At 50.5% G+C, this 20,451-nt stretch overlaps 1 protein-coding gene across 1 annotated transcript; it reads right to left on the bottom strand.

The window, feature by feature from the left end:
• Positions 1-3,050: 3,050 nt before the first annotated feature.
• LOC132322479 (serine/threonine-protein kinase PAK 3-like) lies at positions 3,051-12,413 on the bottom strand. Its single transcript, XM_059836967.1, has 10 exons — positions 12,336-12,413; positions 11,619-11,760; positions 9,795-9,858; positions 8,953-9,001; positions 7,529-7,638; positions 6,638-6,755; positions 5,712-5,811; positions 5,086-5,282; positions 4,619-4,753; positions 3,051-3,095 (listed from the first exon to the last, which is right to left on the bottom strand). The coding sequence occupies exons 1-10, from the start codon at positions 12,411-12,413 to the stop codon at positions 3,051-3,053; spliced, it is 1,038 nt and encodes a 345-aa protein (XP_059692950.1).
• Between the last annotated feature and the right edge of the window lie 8,038 nt (positions 12,414-20,451).

The following is a 20,451-nucleotide window of genomic DNA, read 5'->3' as shown; positions in this document are numbered from 1 at the left end:
ACACCACGCACTGAGGATTTCAGTATTATTCAAAAGAAATGCATCTTTATTGAATGAGCACAGCAAATGCGATAGACGGATTTAGGGAGAGGAAAGAGAGAAATGGGGAGAGAGAAACAGAGAGGGGTTATAGCTAGCAAACATAGAAAGACAAAGTCCTCGTAGTCCAGCCGAAGGAGTTCGCCTCGTCACTTTGGGGAGTGTCTCTGTTGAGGCAGTCCCCACGCAAAGCAGAGACCACAAGCAGTCTCAGATGACAACTCTTTATTATCGAACATGGCTGACCTTTTATACACTTTCTAACTCTTAAGACTTCTTTTACCCTAACTATTGGCCACAATAAATCAACATAACACTATTCTTGAAAAGTTACAATGACTTCAACTAACTTTCTAAAAAGACTTTGTCCAGCTGCAGAGTTCTCTTCTTATCTTTCTTCCATTCCTCACTTCTCCTGGTCTCCTTGCTTACAGCCTTGGAGAGAGCTCCTTGCCAGTTTCTTCTTGCTTCTCAGCTTTCTTCTCACACATTTAGCTAACAGGCTTGCTTATAGCCCCTTCCCCAGGGGAGATCTCAAAGGTTAACTCAAGGTTCTATGATATATATATTGCTGAGGGAGGCAAACAGATCTTGAAGTAAGTCTATTGAAATCGTTGAGGGGGAAAAAGAAACAATTAAGAATAGATTTAAAAGGTAGTCCATGTTCTAAGCAGTAGGCAAGGACCATCATCTTCTTGCTCCAATGGCCACACTTGCAGGCAAATGTGTCCCTTTGGTCTGGTTGGCTCCCCCACACACCTGCCCCGTGTTAGGGGTTTCAGTCTCAGTCCTTGGGAGGGGGGAGCTTCTCCGTATAGGGCTCTCATGTCTCAGTCCTTGAGAGAGAGGCTTCTTCCATCTCAGTCGGTCCGCCACGGTGGCTGAAAAGCAGATGAGGGTCTTCCTTGGACCACCAAAGGTGACCCCAGAAAAGTCCAACCACGCCAAGAGGTGGGAAGATTCCTGGGCTATTGTCACCAAGCAGGTTCAAGCATATGGGGCGCCTCTCCCCCTGGCAGGCCCTGCTAGGAGCAGTCACAGCAGACACAGCTGTGAACAATCTCTTGGCAGGCCAGAGCTCTGCTCGGGGGCCTCAGGATGTTTGGCATTCATCCACCACCAGCAGACCAGAATTCCCATCAGGCTCCTCAGGGTCCTGATGCCTGTCCTTGAGATGGTCGTGAGACAAATGAGGGGAACTTTCAGACTGTCTCCTCAGGCTGCCCTGCTCTTCTCTGGGTTTTCAATGGAAATGCAATTGCACTTTCTTCCTCATCCAGAAGTCCATGACTGGGCAAAAACTGGCCAATGAGCAGCATTCCAAAGGCAGTATATGTTGGAGCTGATAAGGGATGGAGATCGTGCCCAATTCCAAGCCACACAAGGATGCCCTTTGGGGGGACTTTCCATTTTTAAGAAAGAATGGCCAGTTCTCAAGGGAATGTAGAGCCTTATGCCCTGGCTGACAAGGAAGGGAATCTTCCAACAGGCTTGAGTGTGTATAGGATTAATATTGTGAGTCCAGATCCAAGCTGCCATTGCAGAAAGCAATCCTGAAGAGGTCCTTGTCATCGCATCTGCTTCCTCGATTGCTTTGCTGCACGTTTCTTTGTTTTTGTTTGAAAAGCCCTTAGAGTGGGGATTTAGACGGCGAGGGGCCCATGTGGTCTGGAGAAGGAATAAGAGAAGAACAAACAGTCTTAGTAAACAGCACCAGGATTAAACCAGCACCACAGCCAATCCATTTCTCTGAAGTATTTGACTCCAATGACTGCTGACAAGTCAGGAGTCTGAAGGGAATCCAGGAAGCCAACTGTTCTCATCAGTTTGCCCAGACTAGCACACACACCATCACTGAGTCATTGGCTAGGCCGCAGCCTTCTGCTGCTCGCACAACAGTCTCTGCTTATGTCTTCACTGCACAGGGAAGCTCAGGCAAAGCCCACCCATTCCCAGCTTTTTCCTCAAAGGCAAAAGGAACGCCCCAAGTGCTCCCTGCCTGCATCCAAGCACCACAATGGCTTCTAAAGGGAGTCCAAAATGTCTCTCCCAACACCAAAGAGAGGAGATACATGTGCTACAGCTCATGCTGAGGCACACACACCATGCACTACTCAATCAGACAAAGAATGCACAGGACGTACTCAGCAGCTTCAGGCACCTCCTCAGCAGCCTGACAGCCAGCCTGCTCCCACAGCTCTAGCCTACCTCTGCAGGGGGCTTCCTGTGGGACCTCCCCCCTTCTGAGACATAGCTCTGGCTTTCCCATTCCATTTGGGCCTGAAACACCATCCCTACTTTCCTTAAACCTGTGGTCTGGTAGCCTCTCACCTGACCGGTGCTTTCCCTCCTGGCACCAAGGTCTCTCCAGAACTGTTTCCCAAGGGCCAGTTAAGAGACAGTGCCACCCTGACAGACAGTGTCCAGAGAAACAGTGCCCATAAGGAGGGCAGAGGAGTCCAAAACAACACACAAGCTCTCTTTTCTCACCCTTTGCCTTTTGACTGGCTCTGCTTCGTACCTCTTCTTGTTCAGCTTGCATGCTGGCAACTTCCTGCTTCATCTCAAGCATCCTTTTCTCCTGCTCCTTCTGTACCTCTGCAAGGAAGTTTGCCCCTTGTGCCAGCCGCTGCTGTGCATCCAAACGCTGCCCTTCCGGCTCCTAGTGAGGGGAGGAAGACACTTCCACATGAAGTTCCAGCCAGGCTGCCCCAAAAAATCAGTGGAAGCTTCATGCCTCACACCACCCACCTGAAAAGTGCTCATCATGAGTGACTTTGTGCCCTCCAGCAATGCTGTCCCAAGCAGAAATTCAGATGGAGGATCAGCAGGTGGGGGAAAAGGAGATGCCACCTTGCTTTCCTGCTCTGATGGCTGCCTGTTTCCTGGCCCCTCTCTCCTCAGGATTTCTACCTGCTCTCAGAGGCTCTGTTCTCCAAGTGCTGAAGTGGCCTTGTCATCACCTTTGCTTCCTGCATTACCTTGCTGCAGGGATGACAGCAATCAGCCTGTCAGAAGAGGCTTAAGAGAGGCTCCGCTGATTGGAGAAATGGATGCTGCCCAAAGGGAAAAAGAAACAAAACAACCCAAATTAAAAGAGACAAAGAAAAAAGCAACCATTCTTTTCCAATCTCAGCTCCTAACAGGGTCAAGCTGGGTTCCTCTAGTGCCCAGAAATACACAAACATCGGACTGAGGGCACCATCAGCTTATCTGCCTTCATGTCCAGGATGCTGCTATAGCAGGAAACATGGCCCTGAAGTGCACTAGTCCATTCTTCAAGGTGTCATCACTTGCTGGGATTTTAGTCCTGATATCACTGTGGGATTGCTGCTTGCTTTCCAAAGGTTTTGTTCCTTTCAGGAAAGTCAACAGACTTATTCTTATCCTCCTCTTTGCTATTTGAGATATGGGCTATATGGGTGTCCAAGGGAGATGTGGGGCATACAGCATTCCTCAAGAGACTCCCAAGAGCTCTGAAAAGTATTGATCCCACATGTTGTTCTCAGGATGCTGGACATGCAGGTTTTCAGGAGCAAGCCAGGAGCAAGGACACAAGCAGCAGGGCGCAGATGTGCTCAGCTCTGGCTTGCAGGAAGAGCGGTGTCTGCCTCGGCATGCCTCTCCCTCTTGTGCTGGCTGGCATCTTCCTTCACAGCAGGCACAGGCAAGGAAGCGGCCCGGTCACCAGCTCCTTGTCTGCCACAAAACCTGGCAGCAAAGCCACAGCCGTTCTCATCGTCTTGACTGGGCCAGGCAGCACATGGGGCTGGCACAAATCCTGCACAGCTGTCCCCGTTTGGCTGGCAGAAACCTCTAAGAGTGGGCTGGGAGGGACAAGCTGGGTGCCCTCGGATGCCCCCAGTGAGCCCCCGCAAAGCCCCTGCCTTTTTACAGATCAGTCTAAAACCACTTGGCAGGGATTGCTTTCATTGTGTTCCTCAAGCCCCCTGTCCCTGGCATTGCAATACTTCAGTTCCTTTGCTGCCAGGTAAACCTGAATGCAGCAGCCGAGAGCAAAAGAGGGCCACAGAAATGACCAGAAGGTGGGAGTTCTCCTCTGAGGAACAGCTGTGAGAGTTGGGCTTGTTTAGCCTGGAGAAGAGCAAGCTCCAAGGAGACCTTTCAATAGTGGTAGAGGCTTCTAAGAAAGATGGGGACATATCTTGTAGCAGGGCCAATTGCAAGAGGATAAGAGGCAATGCTTTTAACCTAAAAACCCCTCATTTGTGATTGGCTCCAAGGAAGAAACTGTATACCAGGAGAGTGCTAGAATACTGGCACAGGCTGCCCAGAGAGCTGGGAGGAGCCCCAAGCCCGGCAACATTCAAGGTCCGCTTGGATGGGACACTGAGCAACCTGATCTGCTTGGAGATGTCCTTGCTGGTGGCTGGGGTTTTGGAGTAGGTGACCTTCACTGGTCCCTCCTAACCTCAAGCACTCTTGGATCCTACTTGGTTTCCATTTGAAAAGCACCCAGAGTGGAGGTTACTACATGGGGGGCCCATCTGATTCCCTGGAGTGTGGCCAAGGAGCAAAGAGGAACAGCTGTTTGTCCTGCAGCCCCTTTGCCTTGTACCTGCAGAAGTTCCTTGGCAGAGCCTCGCCTGTCCACATCCATCTGCAGGCAGCAGCCCAGAAATTCACACAAGCCAGGGGCTAGCCTGAGATTGTGCAGATTTGGCACCCCTCGCTTGGCTATCAGGTAGTTAGCCTGAAGCAAAAGGAAACATGAGACTCTACGTGATTCTTCCATATCCTTCAGGGCTCACCTCGACCCCATCTTTTCAGCTCCAGTCGGCAGTGGCAAGTTCTTGCCTTAGCAGACGGTTAGAGATGAGCCTTCTCTCCCAAAGGAAGAAAGGTCCCAGTGCAGCCCCAGCTATTCCATGCTGCACCACGTCTTGCCTCCACAGCTGATGTGAGCCCCAGGGGCAGTTTTAGAATTGGGCCCTGGTGGAAGCCACTTCAAGCTGTGCGAATGGGATTTTGTCTAATGGACAGGGACCAGACGGGCACAGCTATCTGAGCCTCTTTGCACCTTACCCTGTCACTGGTTTCCCGAATATAAGGAGCCTCTCCTTTGGCCATTTCTATTCCCACGATGCCAAGGGACCAGGTGTCCACTTTGGGGCCGTATGGCTCTCCTCTCACCACCTCGGGTGCCATCCAGCAGGGGGTCCCGACCATCGACCTCCGTTTCCTCTGCTCAGGGCTGAGCAGAGCACAGAGGCCAAAATCAGCTGAGGAGAAAAACAAATACTGCTTCAAGTAGGAAATCAGGGAAAAGAGTTCCTCACTCTCAGAATGCAGTGCTGAATGAAGCTGGAAAAGCAGCTGGGCTCTCCTTCCTCAGGGCTGCAGCCAAGTATCTGCCCGCAAGGGTATGGTTGTCCACGTGAAAACCCCACCCACAATTTCCATAGTGGCTTTTCCTCATTCCCCTGAATGTTTACACTGTAACTGCCTCCCTTTGGAAGGAACACACACAAACCAAAGTTACTCTTGACACCTTGTTTCTCTCTAGACCACTCAGCACCTTACAGCTGCACCCTGGCCTTGCAGAGTGCTCCCTGCCCTCTCACCAGCACCAACTGCTGGCACCCGGCAGCCACTCCCAAGCAGCCCCACACCGCCTCCCTGGAGAGCTGCGCCTGACTGGGAATACCCACCCAACTTGACGGAGCCATCCCGGCCCAGAAGGATGTTATCACTTTTGATGTCTCTGTGGATCACCTGGTTGGCATGAAGGAAAGCCAAGCCTTGCAGGCACTACGAGAGAAAAAAGAAACGGGAGGCCAAAAGTTACCCTGATCTGATCACATCACTCACAAAAGGAGGCTGCTCCTGAAGATTCCCAGATCTCAAAGGATAAGTGAGTGCTGGCAAGGGGAAGAGCTTGTAGCTGCAACTCTAGGAGAGCAGGATCTTTCCAAAGGAGGCATGTTAGCTTTTGAGGGGGAAACGTCAGTCGTTGTCCAAGACAGTCCCCTGCAAAGCCAGTAAGATGACCGCTGCTGCAGCAGATGAACTCTCCCCCTCCGGAGGACAATCCAGGCTTTGCCAAAAGAGAAAAAGTCCCTGCCTTGGGCACCAAGGGGATCACTGTTGGGCTAGAGACTGGAGGACAGGGGTTACATGGCTGCCTTAAGAGAAGGCTTGGAAGTAGCTCATTTGTCAGAGTTCAGCAGAAAGCACCAAGGTGGCTGCCATGCCATCCTTTGAACTGGAGACCTGTGACAGATGAGTCTGTCTTTGGCTTTGCCATTTGTTTTAAACTCGCACACCAGCGCCTTTGTGCTTACAGGCCAAGGAGGCAATACAGAAAGGTTCTGGGTAAAGGCTTGGAGAGGCACAGGGCAGAACAGAAAATTAAAATGAAAAAGAGACAGGGAGTTCAACAACGGTAGATAAGAGTAAAGAACAGCCTACAGTAATGGCAGGGACACTGGTAGGCAGTTCTGTGCAGATGCTCCTTCTTCTCTGAAGCATAAGAGCAACCCAGAAAGAAAGCTCTGAACATGGAATCTCTGCTTTAGCCGCGCTTTCCAAGGACGAGCCCATCCAAGCCATCCCAAGCACAAAGGGGACCCCTTACCTCCCGACACACTGTTGCTATGTGTCCTGCAGCCATCCTTCTCATGCTGACCACATCAGCTAAGGAGCCTCCATCCATATATTCCAACACCAGCAGGACAGCCTCATTGACAAGGTAGCTGCAAGATGAAAGCAACAGCGTGGAGCTGAATGGGCACAGCTAAATTGCCGTATGGAAGAAAGACTACAGCTGAGTTTTGTTTCCAGGTCACTGCTAAATGAAGACAGAATCAAAAGAAGACACACTCCAGCCAGGCTACCCAGTGTCTGCCAACTCTGCCGCCTAAATGAGGAAGGCACATCCACGGAAAAGGAGACGGCTTAGGTGGCAGGCAGGGGAAAAAGGCAGTTTTGTGAGGGCAAAGATAAATCTGGAAGCAGACAGATCCCAGCAGCTGCTTCATCATCTTCATACACAAATTGCACCATGAACTCCAGCCGCAAGGAGACACAGATTTCACACCTTTTACTCAGGGCAGGAAGGTGTTCACCAGTGCCATCACCCTTTGGAAAACCTTGCAGAAAGAATAGTCACAAACAGGAAAAACAATTGGCAACCTGGCAAATGATGTGCCTCCTAGCCAAGCCTTTTGGCATGCAAGGCAATGGAAAATAGTGGGAACAGCACAAGGGAAATCATCTCTGGGATGCTTTCTCAGCACTTCTCCTCCGACACTTGGAAAAATAATCACGTCCCAAAAGAGCAAAACAACATGCAGCCAGTGAACATACAGGCTGCTGCCTTAGTAAGAGAGCCAGGTTTCTGAGATCAATCTTCAAACTGCTTATGCCAGGAACCATTCCTGGTAACAAAATGCAATCTCCTCCTATGCCTCGTACAGGTGTGGATTGATGTTCATTGAAAGATCCATTTTCTGCCAGAACTACTTACCTTTCAAAGTAGGTGACAATATTGGGGTTCTTATTTTCACGCATGACCAGGATTTCCTTTAACACTTCCTCACAGCCCTGGTGCTGGAGATTAAGTTGCTTTACGGCCACCTATAATGACATTAAAGGCTCTTAGGGACAGACATCACCAGAGCCTCTTTCTCTGTGCACTCACAGGCCTGGATGCCTTGTCACCTCAGTCAAAAGGGACTCTAAACCACCAACCACAAAGTGCTAACAGCACTCTCTGCACCCCCAGACTTCTCAAATAGACTTTGTTTAGCACCACTGTTATCATTTGCACACGTCTTGCAAGCCAAAAGTAATTTTGGTCCTGTGAAGACAAATTGAAACCATTGAAGATATGGTAGCATTTCTAGGGGCTTTGAGCAGCGTTTCAGTGACAGCAGCCATTTCGATTGTGTGCCAAATAAACACGCACAAACATGACAGGGAAAATGCTGTCCAAAACAGAACTCCAAAGCAACTCAAAGTAAAGATACAATCTTAGCACATCCTTACTTCTGCCTTTTGGGTTTTGTAACTGTGAAGGACAATCGTGACCATGGTTTAGACTTGAAATTATTTCATGTGTTTAGCAATGAATAACCCTCTCTATGGTACACTATGGATGCATCCCAGCTTTTAAGTATAGGGCTTAGGGCTTTTGTACACCTCGTGGACCTCCCTCCAAGGGAAGTACCTGATCTCAGCACCACTGGTGGAGAAGGAACTACCTTATCTAATGCCTTACTAGTAAGGAAGATGGAATGTATTTGCTGAGAGCCAAAAACCAGAATTCTGAACTCTGAACTTTGAGCCTCAAAGAACAGCGTGATTCTCTAAAACACCTCCATGTCGTTTCAGTACAAACAGCATTTCCATAGTGAAATGTCACCAACACAGGATCAACACAAGGTTGTATCACTTAAGGCTCTTCATCCACTTCTTCTCATTTATCTGTGCGTGTTTGTGTTTGTTTGGGTGTCTGTGTATGTGAACTAGGTTCCCTAGGAGTAAAAGGCAAAACAGTGTTCCACACAAGATCTCTCCTTCTTTAGGTCTTGCATTATATTTTCAAACTGAACCACGTGATGGAAAACAATGGGAAATACTATCTGTGTCTGAACCTGGGCTTAAAAGGAATTGGCTGGAATGACAGCTCTTGCCATCAGCTAATCTATGCATATTTATGCAGTAAGTCTGAGGGTGTCCTTCTCTGAAGGACACCACTGCTATCCTGGCATCCATTCAGGTAGGCAAGAAGGACAAAGTCTGTCCAAAATGCATTTTGCAGCCAGCCTCTAGACAGGCTGCTCCTGCGGGACAGCCTTTGCAGCAAAGACAGGCGGCCCAAAGCTCTGGCCACAGATCACATGCCAAGGGAAAGCACTCAAGAGCTGCAAAATCTGCATGGGCACTTACCGCTTGTCCTGTGGCAGCGTTGACGGCCTTATAAACAGTGCCAAAACCCCTAGAAACAGAGCAGTGGCAAGAACAGAGAAGTTGTTCAGTGCTGAGAAGCAAAAGGCAGCCCAGGCAGGAGCTCTCTGCTGCCTGCAGTGCCTCTAAAACACCGGGGTTTGTCTGCTCTTCAGCCAATGGCCCAGCAGCCCAGCAGCCCTCTGCCCTGCAGAGTGTCCAAGAGAAAAGCTGGGTCCAACAGGAAGAAAAAGGGTTGCTACAAATCTCAAATGTACACACTAGATGATGCATGCGGGGCTGTTCTTTGCCTTTTCCTTCTTGTGTCTGTGCCTGTGGCGTGCCTTTCCAGGCAATGAGACACACAGTCCTGCTGGGCCTTCTCACCGCTCTCTTTTGATCCTACCTGCCAAACTCAGGCAATGCCACACAGCCTTTCTTATTTTCCTGGCCACCGAATATGGTTTCCAGCACAATACAGCTAAGAAATTCTACTCAGAGCTGTTGTCTGACAGCTCTCAGGTGGGAAGCTGCTCTCTCAGGTTTTTCTTCCTTCATGAGTCTGGTCATATTACTTTGAATCATACAAACCCAAGTCTTCAGGGAACCTGGTGCCACATCTTGGAGGGATAGGAGAGCATCCACATCCTGCTCCTTCAGGCAGCCAAGACATTGTCAGCATTCAGTTATCTTAGATGATGCCTTGTACTGCCACAGTACAGAGACAGGGACAATCTGGAGCCAGGGTCTGAAGATGCTTGCAGCTTGCCCAACTTTACATGTGATGTTGCACCACCAAAATTCCTGGCCTGTGGTTCTGCAGAAGTCAGCGTGCCTGCACTCACCCACTGCCAATACGTTTCCACCTGGCGTACTTCTTCTCCGGATCTCCCACACTCACCACATGCCCTGAAAGAAACAAAATGCAAGAAGCAAACTTCAAAACAGAGATCCTGATTTCCAGGAGATCTGAAACTCAGCTCCACTCTCTGGGGCTCTGAGCAATTTATGGTCGCTTGGCTAACAATACCATCAACGAGAACAGCAGCAACAGCAGCCCCAGCAAGACAGGCAGCTCTGGCCTGCACAGAGTCTGATTCTCCCATACTCCTTTGAAGGGCTGCCTTGAGGGGAATGTCCCAACTTTCCCAGCTTTCTCCTTTCCCTGTTTCCTCATGGGTTGTGTGGCCCCTGGTGGATGGCCCTTTCCTCCCTGAGAGCCAGCTCACTTTGCCCTGCCCTTTGGTACCGCCACTGCACCAGCCCTTACTTAAACATTGTGCAGAGGACATGGCTCATCTTTTGTCTCTAGTTCCCCTTTGGCGTGCTCAAATAAACCTTGCTGGAACTGACCTTCTAAAAGGCCTCTCGGCCATGGTGCACTGAGCTTGCCATGGTGAGTGTGGTGTGTGTGGACTTGACTGCCTTCCTGAATGCTTACCCAAGTGGCTTTTCCACAGGAAATGCCTTTAGGGAAATAGGTAGCAGCAATCACCATCAAAACCCCCTCGCTGCTACAGTAGACCCCACTCAAGACAGAACATGATTGTCTTTGAATTCAGACCCACAGAGGAGTTGATCAATCCACCTTTTGTCCCAACAGCTGATGGCAGACCCTGAGTCAACTGGGCCCTGTTCTGAAAAACCTGACCCCATATTCTCTGACAGCACTGCACTGCCAGCTCTTCCTAGTTGTAAGAAGCAACTCAGTTCTACTGCAGAGTCATTAAGGCCTTGGTTGGTACGCTGTCCTTGAGTGCAGGAATCTGTGCAGGGATTGAGGCCAATGCTCAGTATTCCAAGAATATTTACCAGCTGGGCACACGCAGTGACAAAGTGCCTGGTACTGGAGGAACATGCAGCAGAGAGGCTGCAGGCTTCCTTCTGAGGATTGCCTGCAGAGCGCTTTTATCTGACCATGCCACACAGATATGTCTCTCTGATGCATCTTCCTAAGCACCCAATTAAAATATCCAACAGGGATTGTAACAAATGTGCTTTTCCTCTTTTGGGGCACTTTGAAAACAATTCTTTCTCTCTGATAAATTGGGATTGTTCGAAGAATGTAACTTTTTAACTTGTAGGGGCTACTGAAAAAGATCTCTTCCTCTCTTCTTAGTTCTATCGCCTGATGTTCTCTTCAAGGAGTTCAGGCTAACCAAAATGTCGAATTCTTATCAAACCACAGTGTAGAAAGAATAGTAGAAATACTGACAGTCATAAAAACAACACCATTATTAAACCAGCCACAGAGCCAATCAATGTCTCTGAAGTAATTTTACTCCAAAGAGTCAAGAGCCTAAAGCCAGGAGTCTAAAGGGAATCTAGGAAACCATTTCTTCCGATCACTTTGGCCACACTAGCACATACACCTTCCCTGAGTCATTGGCTAGATCAGAGCCTACTGCTGTTCTGGACACAATCCCTGCTTTTGTCTTTACTGCACAGGGAAGCTCAGGCAAAGCCCACCCACTCCCAGCTTTTGCCTCAAAGGCAAGAGAAACGCCCCAAGTGCTCCCTTGCTGCCCCCAAGCACAACCCTGGCTTCTGTAGGGAGTCCAAAAAGTCTGTTTGACACCAAAGAGAGGAGGAACATGTGCTACAGCTCATGCTGAGGCACACACACTATAATACACTGCTCGATCGCACAAGAAATCCCCAGGACGTACTCAGCAGCTTCAGGAACTGCTTCTCTCTCTCCTGGCTCCAGCGGGGCGAACTGCTCATGCTCCGGTTTTCAGGCTGCGGAGAGGAGGCTGCTTCCGAGGATGCGGCTGCGGCGGCAGCTTTGATGGCACATCCTGCTTCCTTCTGGGACAAGAAATTTGGTTGTGTCAGAGAGGTGCCTGGCAGAGATGCCCCAGACACAGCATTTCAAAGTCAAGCCCGTAGGAACAACACTGGTGTTAGGCTGCAAGCTGAGCTGTCAAGTCTTCCTCCTCAAGTCCAACGCAAACAGCAGTCAGAGACTAGAGCTTGTCACAGCCAGCCGTAGTAGAGACTGGGAAAGGGAAAGAACAACTGCACATTTCACCCCTTTCTGAGGACTGCATTCACCATGGACAGGGACAAGTGCTTCAGAATCTGGGTGGGTCTCCATGCTGACCTGAACAAACCCCTCAAAAAACAAAGTGAGCTCTAAGAGGCCAGCAGAAATACATTCACAGGATTGCTGGCCCAGCGGCCAAAGCACAAGCCCTGCTGCCCAGGGCAGCAGCTGAGATTCAGTGGCCCAGTAAGTGTCCTTCTGACCAACTGCCATGGAGACCTCAGAGCGTGGCACTCAGACACATTGCCCCCATCCACCTGCTGCTCTGCAGGGCAAAGGCAACAAGGGCAGAGACCACTCGTTGTGTGACTGCAGTGCCTCCTGCTCTTTCACTCACCTGCTTTAGTTCAGCCAGCTTGTACTGCAGCAGGACCTTGCGCATCCTCTCCATGTTTTCTTGGTGGCTCTTCTCCATTGCCTTCATCTTCCTCTGAGCTTCCTGCAGTTCTGCCTGCAGCTTGTCCTTGATATTTGGTCAAGAGAAATCTTACTGGCACCTGCCATCACGCTCAGATTCCCTCTTTCCCAGGCTCAAAAGCACTTCTATTCCACCACTTCCTTCTGCTTCTCCAGCCAGCTCTAACCCTTCCATGCTAGCTGTTCTTCCTGGGGCTCAGTGCTGGAGCCTGCCAGGCTCTGTGCTTCCAGTGCCTGCAAGTAGTCCTTACATCCTCTTGACTTCCTGCATAGCTGTTCTAACCCAGAAGTTAGCGGGAGTGTCAGCAGGTGGCAGGAAGGAAATGCCACCTCCCTCCCCTGCTCTGATGGCTCCCTATTCTCTGGCCCCTCTCTGCTCAGGATTTCTGCCTCTTCTCAGAGGCTCTGTTCTCCAAGTGCCCCTGCCATTTGATCATGGAAGAGCTGCAGATGGACTGCAGGACTAGGACATGGCCAGCACCTCGATGACCCAGTCACAAGACAGGCCACCAGCTGAAATACCAGAACCATGGGGCCTGTTGCATCTGCTTCAAGCTCAAAGGGAAGGCCTCTTTCCACCATGGAAGGACAGAAAGCAAGGAATCCACTTGCTGGGACTGCAGTTGGAAGCAAGGTCAGCAGCCGTCTGCGGCATGGCACGAGGCTGTGGGGAAGATCCTGCCCCTTTGCTGCCATGCGTTGGGTGGCGACCACCCAGCCTCCTGGGGAACTTGGCTTATGCCCATCCTGAACCTGTGGCTGCATATACTGTCCCAGCATTGGCTTCTGGGTCTTCCCAGTCCGTCGAGTATGAGCCCTTGAAGCCCCCTGCTGCCTGGCTCAGCAAAGCGTAGCCCACAGCTGATGCTTGAGGCCATGTCACATACTCAGGCCGCTCTGCTGCTAAGCCAGCCTTACAAACTTGCCTGAAATCTTTAGTTGTGTATTGCTTCTTACCAGGTTTTGCACAAGCTGCCTTTTTTCTGCTTCCTGAGCAGATTGCCAGAGTCTCAGAGCCTTCCTGCACTGCTCCTCTGCCCAGCGGAGCTGTTGAGCCATGTCTTCACATTGCTGCTGGCTGAGAGATCTTACAGCTAGCAGCTCACGACGAAGGCCCCTCACATCCTCTGCAAACATGACACACGGCCAGAATCAGAGACTATCCAAGCCAAGGGATCTGCTGACCTTAAGCCCTTTCAGTTTCAGGCAAGGAGGGACCGGCCCTCAGCTGCTTCACTCCTCAGAAGCCCTGCGGACCGAGCTGGCTTGGGAGCAACTGCACAGGGCAGGGCCACCAGCAGAAACCAAGCGCACGAGGCTCTCACCGAGTATCGCCTCCTTGGCCTGCGTGGCTGCGCGCACTTGGGCTTGCACACGGCTCCTGGCGATCTCCAGCTCCGATATGTGCTGCTGAGCCTCCAGCAGGCTGCTTTGCAGGCTCTCCTTCTCTGACCTACAAGTTGTGAACATGAAGAGCAATTGATCCTGGCACACAGGGCCAGTTTCTCCAGTCAGAAGTACCTTAAGATCCCAAAACCTTAGTATGGATAACGGCTTGCATGGAAACTCAGATACAGCAGGACTATTTTACCCCTTTACATAGCAAAGCAAGGTCCTCCAGGTGACTGGGCAGCCTTTCCTCATGGCCTAGCCCAGCTGAGTTTGATCTCAGCAGCCAGAGCTCAAATTGCTGTTGCCTGACCTATCACACATGCGTGCGCCCACCAAGTATCTGCAAAGGAGCAAAAGCCCAGCCTCTGCTCACTGCCCTGAGCTCATCAGCACTCCCAAGTCACTCTGCAGGGGACAGAACAGGGCACTCCTGGCTAACTCGTCCATGTTTCATGCCATTCTTAGTGTACGTATCGTTTCTTTGTTTGCCAGGCACTCTCTGAGTAAAAGGGACTAAAAGCATTCACCAAACGATACAGTGAAACCTCCAGCTTCCAACAGCATGAGTAGGAAAGCAGAAGTAGGTTTTTATCTGAAGAACTGTCTCAGGGTGATGGACCATTTCCTGCCATTCCAATGACTGGAATTGATAATCAAGACCACTCACTTCCTTTATTTTTGACTAACTAAACAAGCAGTGCCCAAATATCTTGGCACTCTTTAAAAAGGAAGAAGCAACAGCCAAAGGGACCTTGACTGGTTACAGAGGTGGGTGGACAGTGGACAAGAATCAGTGCGGAGCAAGAATCCCCAGACACTGTCAAGAAGTCACAAGACCTTTCCCTTCTGCTGCTGCTGCTGTTTCTAAGCAGATCTAGGTCCTGCACCATACTTCACAAGAGTGAGCTCTGAAGGGTCTCAAGATTTTCAGCATGACCCTCCAGCTTCATCTGAAGCATCAGCGAGCTACTCACAAAGTTCACATGGAAGAGCCTTAAATTTTGAAAATCCCATGTCCAACTACTTGGCAAGGAAAGATTGATGGTCAGATGCACCCAAGGAGAAAGCAAAACCAGAGGGAAACTTCTAGTTTCAGAAAACATCTGCCAGCTTTCCCTGGTACACAATTCAATGCCAAGTTGGCTTGCTTTGCAGTTGTCACAGGAATGTGCAAGGGGTCCTGAGCATGCGCCCAAAAAGAGCTTTTCGTGTTTGAGCTGGCAGAAAAAAAATATTCAGACCACTGGATCCTTTTTTTTTGGTTTTTGTTTCTTTGCTTCTCAGTCCGAGAAACATCTTGGGAGCACAGAGCAGGCAGTAAATCCCCACAACATGCCCAGCCCCTTTGTAATTCCAGACCTTCAATAATGTCACGCCCAGGATCTCCTCCCTGCCTTTACCTGGCCTCTGCCAGCTGCTCTGAAAGGCCTCGTAGGTCCCGCTCCGTGGCTGCCAGTCGGCCTTCCAGGGCAGCGTTCTCTTGCGCCAGCATCGCCTTCTCTCTGCACACCTGAGACAGTGTGTGCCCTTGGCGAGAGAATTCCTGGAGCAGCTTCTCCAGACCCCTGCGGGCTGGCCGCTGTCGGCGGCAAACCTGGAAGGAGGGAGGCACCATTTTTCAAGAGGAATCACAACAACAACAGCAGCAGAGTCTGGGTCTTAGCTTGCTCTCAGAGGCAGCATTTGGGGGGGTCTTGCTAGGACAAATCCCTCTCCCACAAGTGCTGCCTAGGAACAAGGTGAGCATACCTTTGGCACTGCTAGAGGAAGCTCTTCATTCAGCAGATCCTTCTGAGGCTGCCATACCTCCTCTGTCTGTGCCGCCACTGCAGACGCCCTCTCTAGGGAGGAGTGGTGCTTTCTCTCAAATGCAGCCAACTCCTTCCATCTACGACAAGCAGACACACAAACAAGCCTTTAATGGCAACACGGTCTTCTTGCAAAACCAGGACTACATACCATGTCCCACATAAGGCAGTCTCAGGGGCTTCCAACAGCCCTCTACTTCCACCTCAAGAGAATGCTGCAATTCCCTCCCTAGACCAGTATCTCTCTTTGTCGTTCGTGCGGGTGAAAGATTCACCACTGTAGGAAGTCAAACAAGCCTCCAGAAGCCACAGGACATTTCCAGAAAGCTCAGGTACTCTCAGCATCAGAGCTTCCTGCCTGCTCCTTTCTGATTACAGAGTATACCGGACTTGCAAAAGTTTTTCTTTGGGTAAGACGAGCTTGGGAGGTCCAGAGGAGTACTCTCCCCCTTCCTCTTGCATTCACTAGTGAAACAAAGAACGAGTCTGCAAGCTAGAGCTTGGGGAGGAGGTGAGTAAAATTTTCCAATCCAATTATCAAAGAATGGTTTAGGCTGGCAGAGACTCCAGGAAGCCTCTAGCCCAGTCTTCAGTTCCAAGCACTTGGGGTCAGCATCTGGACAGGCTGCTCAAGGCTCTATCCACCTGGGGCTTCTGAATTTCCAGAGGTGGAAACTGCAGGATATCTCTGAGGCGCTTCTTTCTGCCTGATTGCCTTTGCAGTTCAATGCTTTGCTGTCCTTAAGCCCAGCCTGAACCTCCCTTGCTTTTACTCTGGTCTAGTTTGGAATTCTTTTTGTCAAGGCTTAAGAAGAGAGTCCCAGGAGGCAGCTGTGCTCTAGGTGGCTGGGCAGCCAGACCTGCCCTGGGCTGCCTTCCCCCGTCAGTGCTGAGCAAGACAAAGGATGAGAAAGCCAAATCTGTTCTTTGACACTGGGCCTCCGAGAGCCCAGCAAGGCCACCCCTGCTCAGAGAAAGCGAGAAAGCTTAACACACACCTGAACTCCTGGGCGCCGTGCACTCTATCCGTGCTCTCCTGCCGCTCCGACTTTCCTGCCTGGGCCAATGAGTCCTGAGTGGCAAGAATTTCTCCTAGCGGGACCTGCAAGAAATGGGCAGGGAAAAAGCACAAACAAGCAATAAGGAGTTGGGAAGTTGCCTCCTGAGAGCTGGCAGAAGCAGCAAGCAGAGACACAGCTGACCTGAAGGCAAAAGCTGTTGTGCGGGGCTGTTCATGTGGTATGTGTGTGGTGTTTATGTCCTAACTAAGCCTGCAGTTGTTCTGCACGTGTCTGAGTAGAAGCAGGGAACATTTCCCTGCTCAGCTCTGGTCAAGTGGCTTCCCCTCAGGATTTCAGGCCTTAGAGAGCAGCCAACAGGAACTGCATTCCAGCCCTTCACAGACAGACCTTGTCTCTGCCATGCAGAGCTTCTCAGGAGTCTTCTCAACAAACTTGGCTCAGGTCAAAGTGAAGGGTGCAGTCCAAGCAGTGACTGTAGCTACCTAGGTAGGGTGTGGAGAGGGGCAGGTCCCTGCAGGCAACAGTGGCTCCTCCACACCCCACAAGGCTCTGAACTGCGCCATGGGACTTCTCTCTCTGCTGACAGCAGGGAGCCTGCACAGACTCTGTGCACAGAGGAGCTGACTTTCATACCAGTACCACTAAAGGACACCATGCTACCGCTTATCTGACACCAAGGGAAGTTCGCAGTCCCTGTGAGAATGCCAGGACAATGATGCCTGCATGTGAAAGTTCAGATGCCAGTCCCCACGGGTGTTCAGTGCCTGGGCTGAAGAGCTAGGTCATGGCAGGACTCCAGCCCACAGCATCGTCGGCCACAAAGGTCAAGTGCTGCCTGCTCTGAAACTTGCAGCCCTGCACTGCACCAGAGCTTTGCACTGAACCAACCAAAGCTGCCACTGATTGGTGCAGGATGCTCAGGCCCTGGACTGACAACACCTGGAGGTTTGTTGTCCTTTGCCTCCCCTTTAGCCTCTGGAGAAAGAGAGGGAGCCAGAGCAGGTTCTGCTGCTGATCTTATGCCCTGCAGGCAGGCAGCAGTGTGAGGGACAGGGAGTAACCTGTCATTTGGAACCTGATTTCTCCTGAGCTCTATCCCCAGCTGTCCTGAGCAGAAGTCATGAATTTTGATAAAATTGAGATACTCAGTTATTAAAGCTCAATTCAAGTGGGCTAATAAGACTAATGTTTAGACAGGATTGCACATGCTTCTGAAGGAGATATTTCAGCCTGGCTACAATCAGCATGCAGCCTCCTGCCTGCAAAGCTTGACCTTCATTAGTGTAAAGCTCTTCAGCAGAAAAGGAGGAAACTGATGGAATCCTTTTGGTGGTGTTCATGCAGACGTTGATGTGGACTTGGTTCGGCCTGCCAGGCTGGCACTCTAGTGCAACAGGCCAAGCCCACAGTTTGCTGCACAATCCTCAGACACCAGCAATGTCAAGGGTGCCCGTCCCACTCACCGAACCGTGCCCTTGATTCCTTCCACGTCTAAGGCGATCTGCCGGGGGCAAGGGAAAATGAACAGGTACTATTAGAAAACTGTTGGTGCTGAGGAATCTCACAGAACAAGCCCAAGCAAGCAGAGAGCATTTTCCTTTCACAACATCCCTCCAGGAGCAACACTTCTTTAGCACAACAAGCAGGACTGCAGGCCAGCAACAGAGGCTGTGTCTACCTTTTCTTGGCTTTGCCACTAAGGAACTAGAAACTAGGTTGTGTCTATGCCAATTGTTTCTTAGAGGTCAGTGCATACATGGGAGCGCATTGTCCAGCCTACAGCCAAAGCATCATTTTTCTCCTCTCTTTCCTGGACTTGCTTTTGCTTTTAGTAAATTGCACCCAGCATGTCCTATGGGGTTGCTGTACACAATTCCCCACAAAAGCTTCCAGCAAACTCCTTGTGGCACCTGCAGATTTGTTGGGACACAGCACAGGCCCAGCTCCGGGCTTCAGGAGCACACACAAACTGCTCGGCAGTTTGCCCCTCAGGGCAAAGCCAATGGCTCTTGTAGCACACAGAAGGGGTCCTGTTAGACAGGCACATCCTTTAAGGATGAAATGCAGAAAAAAGATGCTTTTCCTCAGTTCTGCAGAGGAGCACACAGTTTTTTGAAGGACACCTGCAAAGCTCTCCCAGCTGCACTTTGGAAGTTCCTACACCATGCTGGGCAAGAGACACCCCTCATTTAAGTTGAAGCTTTTGACAGGAACTTTACCAAACATATGGCAACTTTATGCCATTTTTGTTCCCACTTGCTGCCCCAAGGAAAAACCTTCTATTTACCAGTCAAACGACGAAAAGCTTTCCGAGAAGCTGCCAATGAAAAGGCGCTGCTGAATGCTCTACGGACTCGCTCCATCGTTTGAGCAGTGCTGCTCGAGTCCGTAGGCTGGGAAAAAAAATGGAAAAAAAAACCCCACTTGCACAAGTCCAGAGACCGTGCAAGGAAAAAGGGGAAAAACAGCACACTTGCACGAGTCCACGGACTGTGCAAGAAAAGACAGAAACAGAAGGACACCCGCTGTAAACTGAGAACAGCTCAGTCGAGGTGATCCTCCTGCATCGAGCACGCCAAGAGCTGCTCTGGATGCTGAGGCCTTGCGGGCACCAGGAAAACCTCCTGCTGACAAGGCTGTGACGTGGCAGCCCTCTGCTGACATCACAATAGCAGCTGCTCTGGGTTGGTCTGTGAATTCATGCATAGCAACCAAACCTTCTCCACAGTCAACACAAAAGAAAAGCCCAGAAAGTTCTCCTCTGACCCAAAGCAGCACAAAAGCCCCTTGCAGTCCATAGCCCACAGCTGACAGGATCCAAGAGTAACACAAAGCAGGCACCAAGCCCATACACCCTGTACGCCAAGCTGAACACTGACAAAGAGCCAGGATGTGAGGAAAGCAAAGGCAACTCGCCCTTTTGGCCAGCAGCGCCTCTGACCAAAACCAAGAACACTTGCTTAAATTCTGTGGATGAAATCGTGCTTTGCTAATATCCCAGAGAATTCCCTCCATTGGAATGCCTGCCATTCCCACCCGTGTGCTGCATGGCTAACATCAACCAGCAAACTGTAGGGCTCCCTGGATTAAGAATGACACCTAAGTGGGGAGAAAAAGCCAAGTAACCAACCTGCTGCACACACAGCACACTGCTGCTGCTCAATTACGGCACCTCCAAGAAGCCTTTGGGGGCTCTGCCTCACGTCTGGAAGCTTCCCTGGAGTCTGCATCTGGCAGTCACAGGGATCTGACTTTAATGGACCCACAGAAAGAAGGAAAAGAACGTTAAACCCCAATGTGGTACAATGTAGAAGCTGGTGGGGAGAGGAAACCAGTTCACCAAAAGGGGCAAGTCCCACCTAAAAGGGAGTTATGAGGCAGAGACAAAAGAGCTCAGCTGGTGGGCACAGTTTAGGAAGGCAGGCTCAGGAAAACAGAACAACCACAAGCCTTTCAAAGTTCAAAAGATTCACTCCCCCTCCTCTCCTCTGCTCTTGAAACCAGGTTTTTTTCTCCCGTCCAAAAATACTTTCTTGAGCATTCATAGCAAGTGCCTGGAAAACCACCTGTGATTTTTTTTCTCAGTTAAAAACTAAAAAGAATGGAGAAGGATCTGGGCTTTTGCTGTTTGCCTGCTCTTGCAGCCACATTAGCATTTTGGAAGGGCTCTACAGAAGTCCAGGTGTTTCCCAGCCCCAGGATCACCACTGGCATGAGCCCAGCAAGTGTAGTGGAGAGAGCAGCTGGTCAGACTCCACGTGTGACATGTGGGAGGCTGGGTATTGTCCTGATGCAAATTCCCTCTGTGTGTCAA

This window comes from Haemorhous mexicanus, chromosome Z, assembly GCF_027477595.1.
Source record: "Haemorhous mexicanus isolate bHaeMex1 chromosome Z, bHaeMex1.pri, whole genome shotgun sequence".
Taxonomy (NCBI): domain Eukaryota; kingdom Metazoa; phylum Chordata; class Aves; order Passeriformes; family Fringillidae; genus Haemorhous; species Haemorhous mexicanus.
Note: the sequence above shows the minus strand (reverse complement) of the source record. Positions and strands in the feature narration are given on the sequence as shown.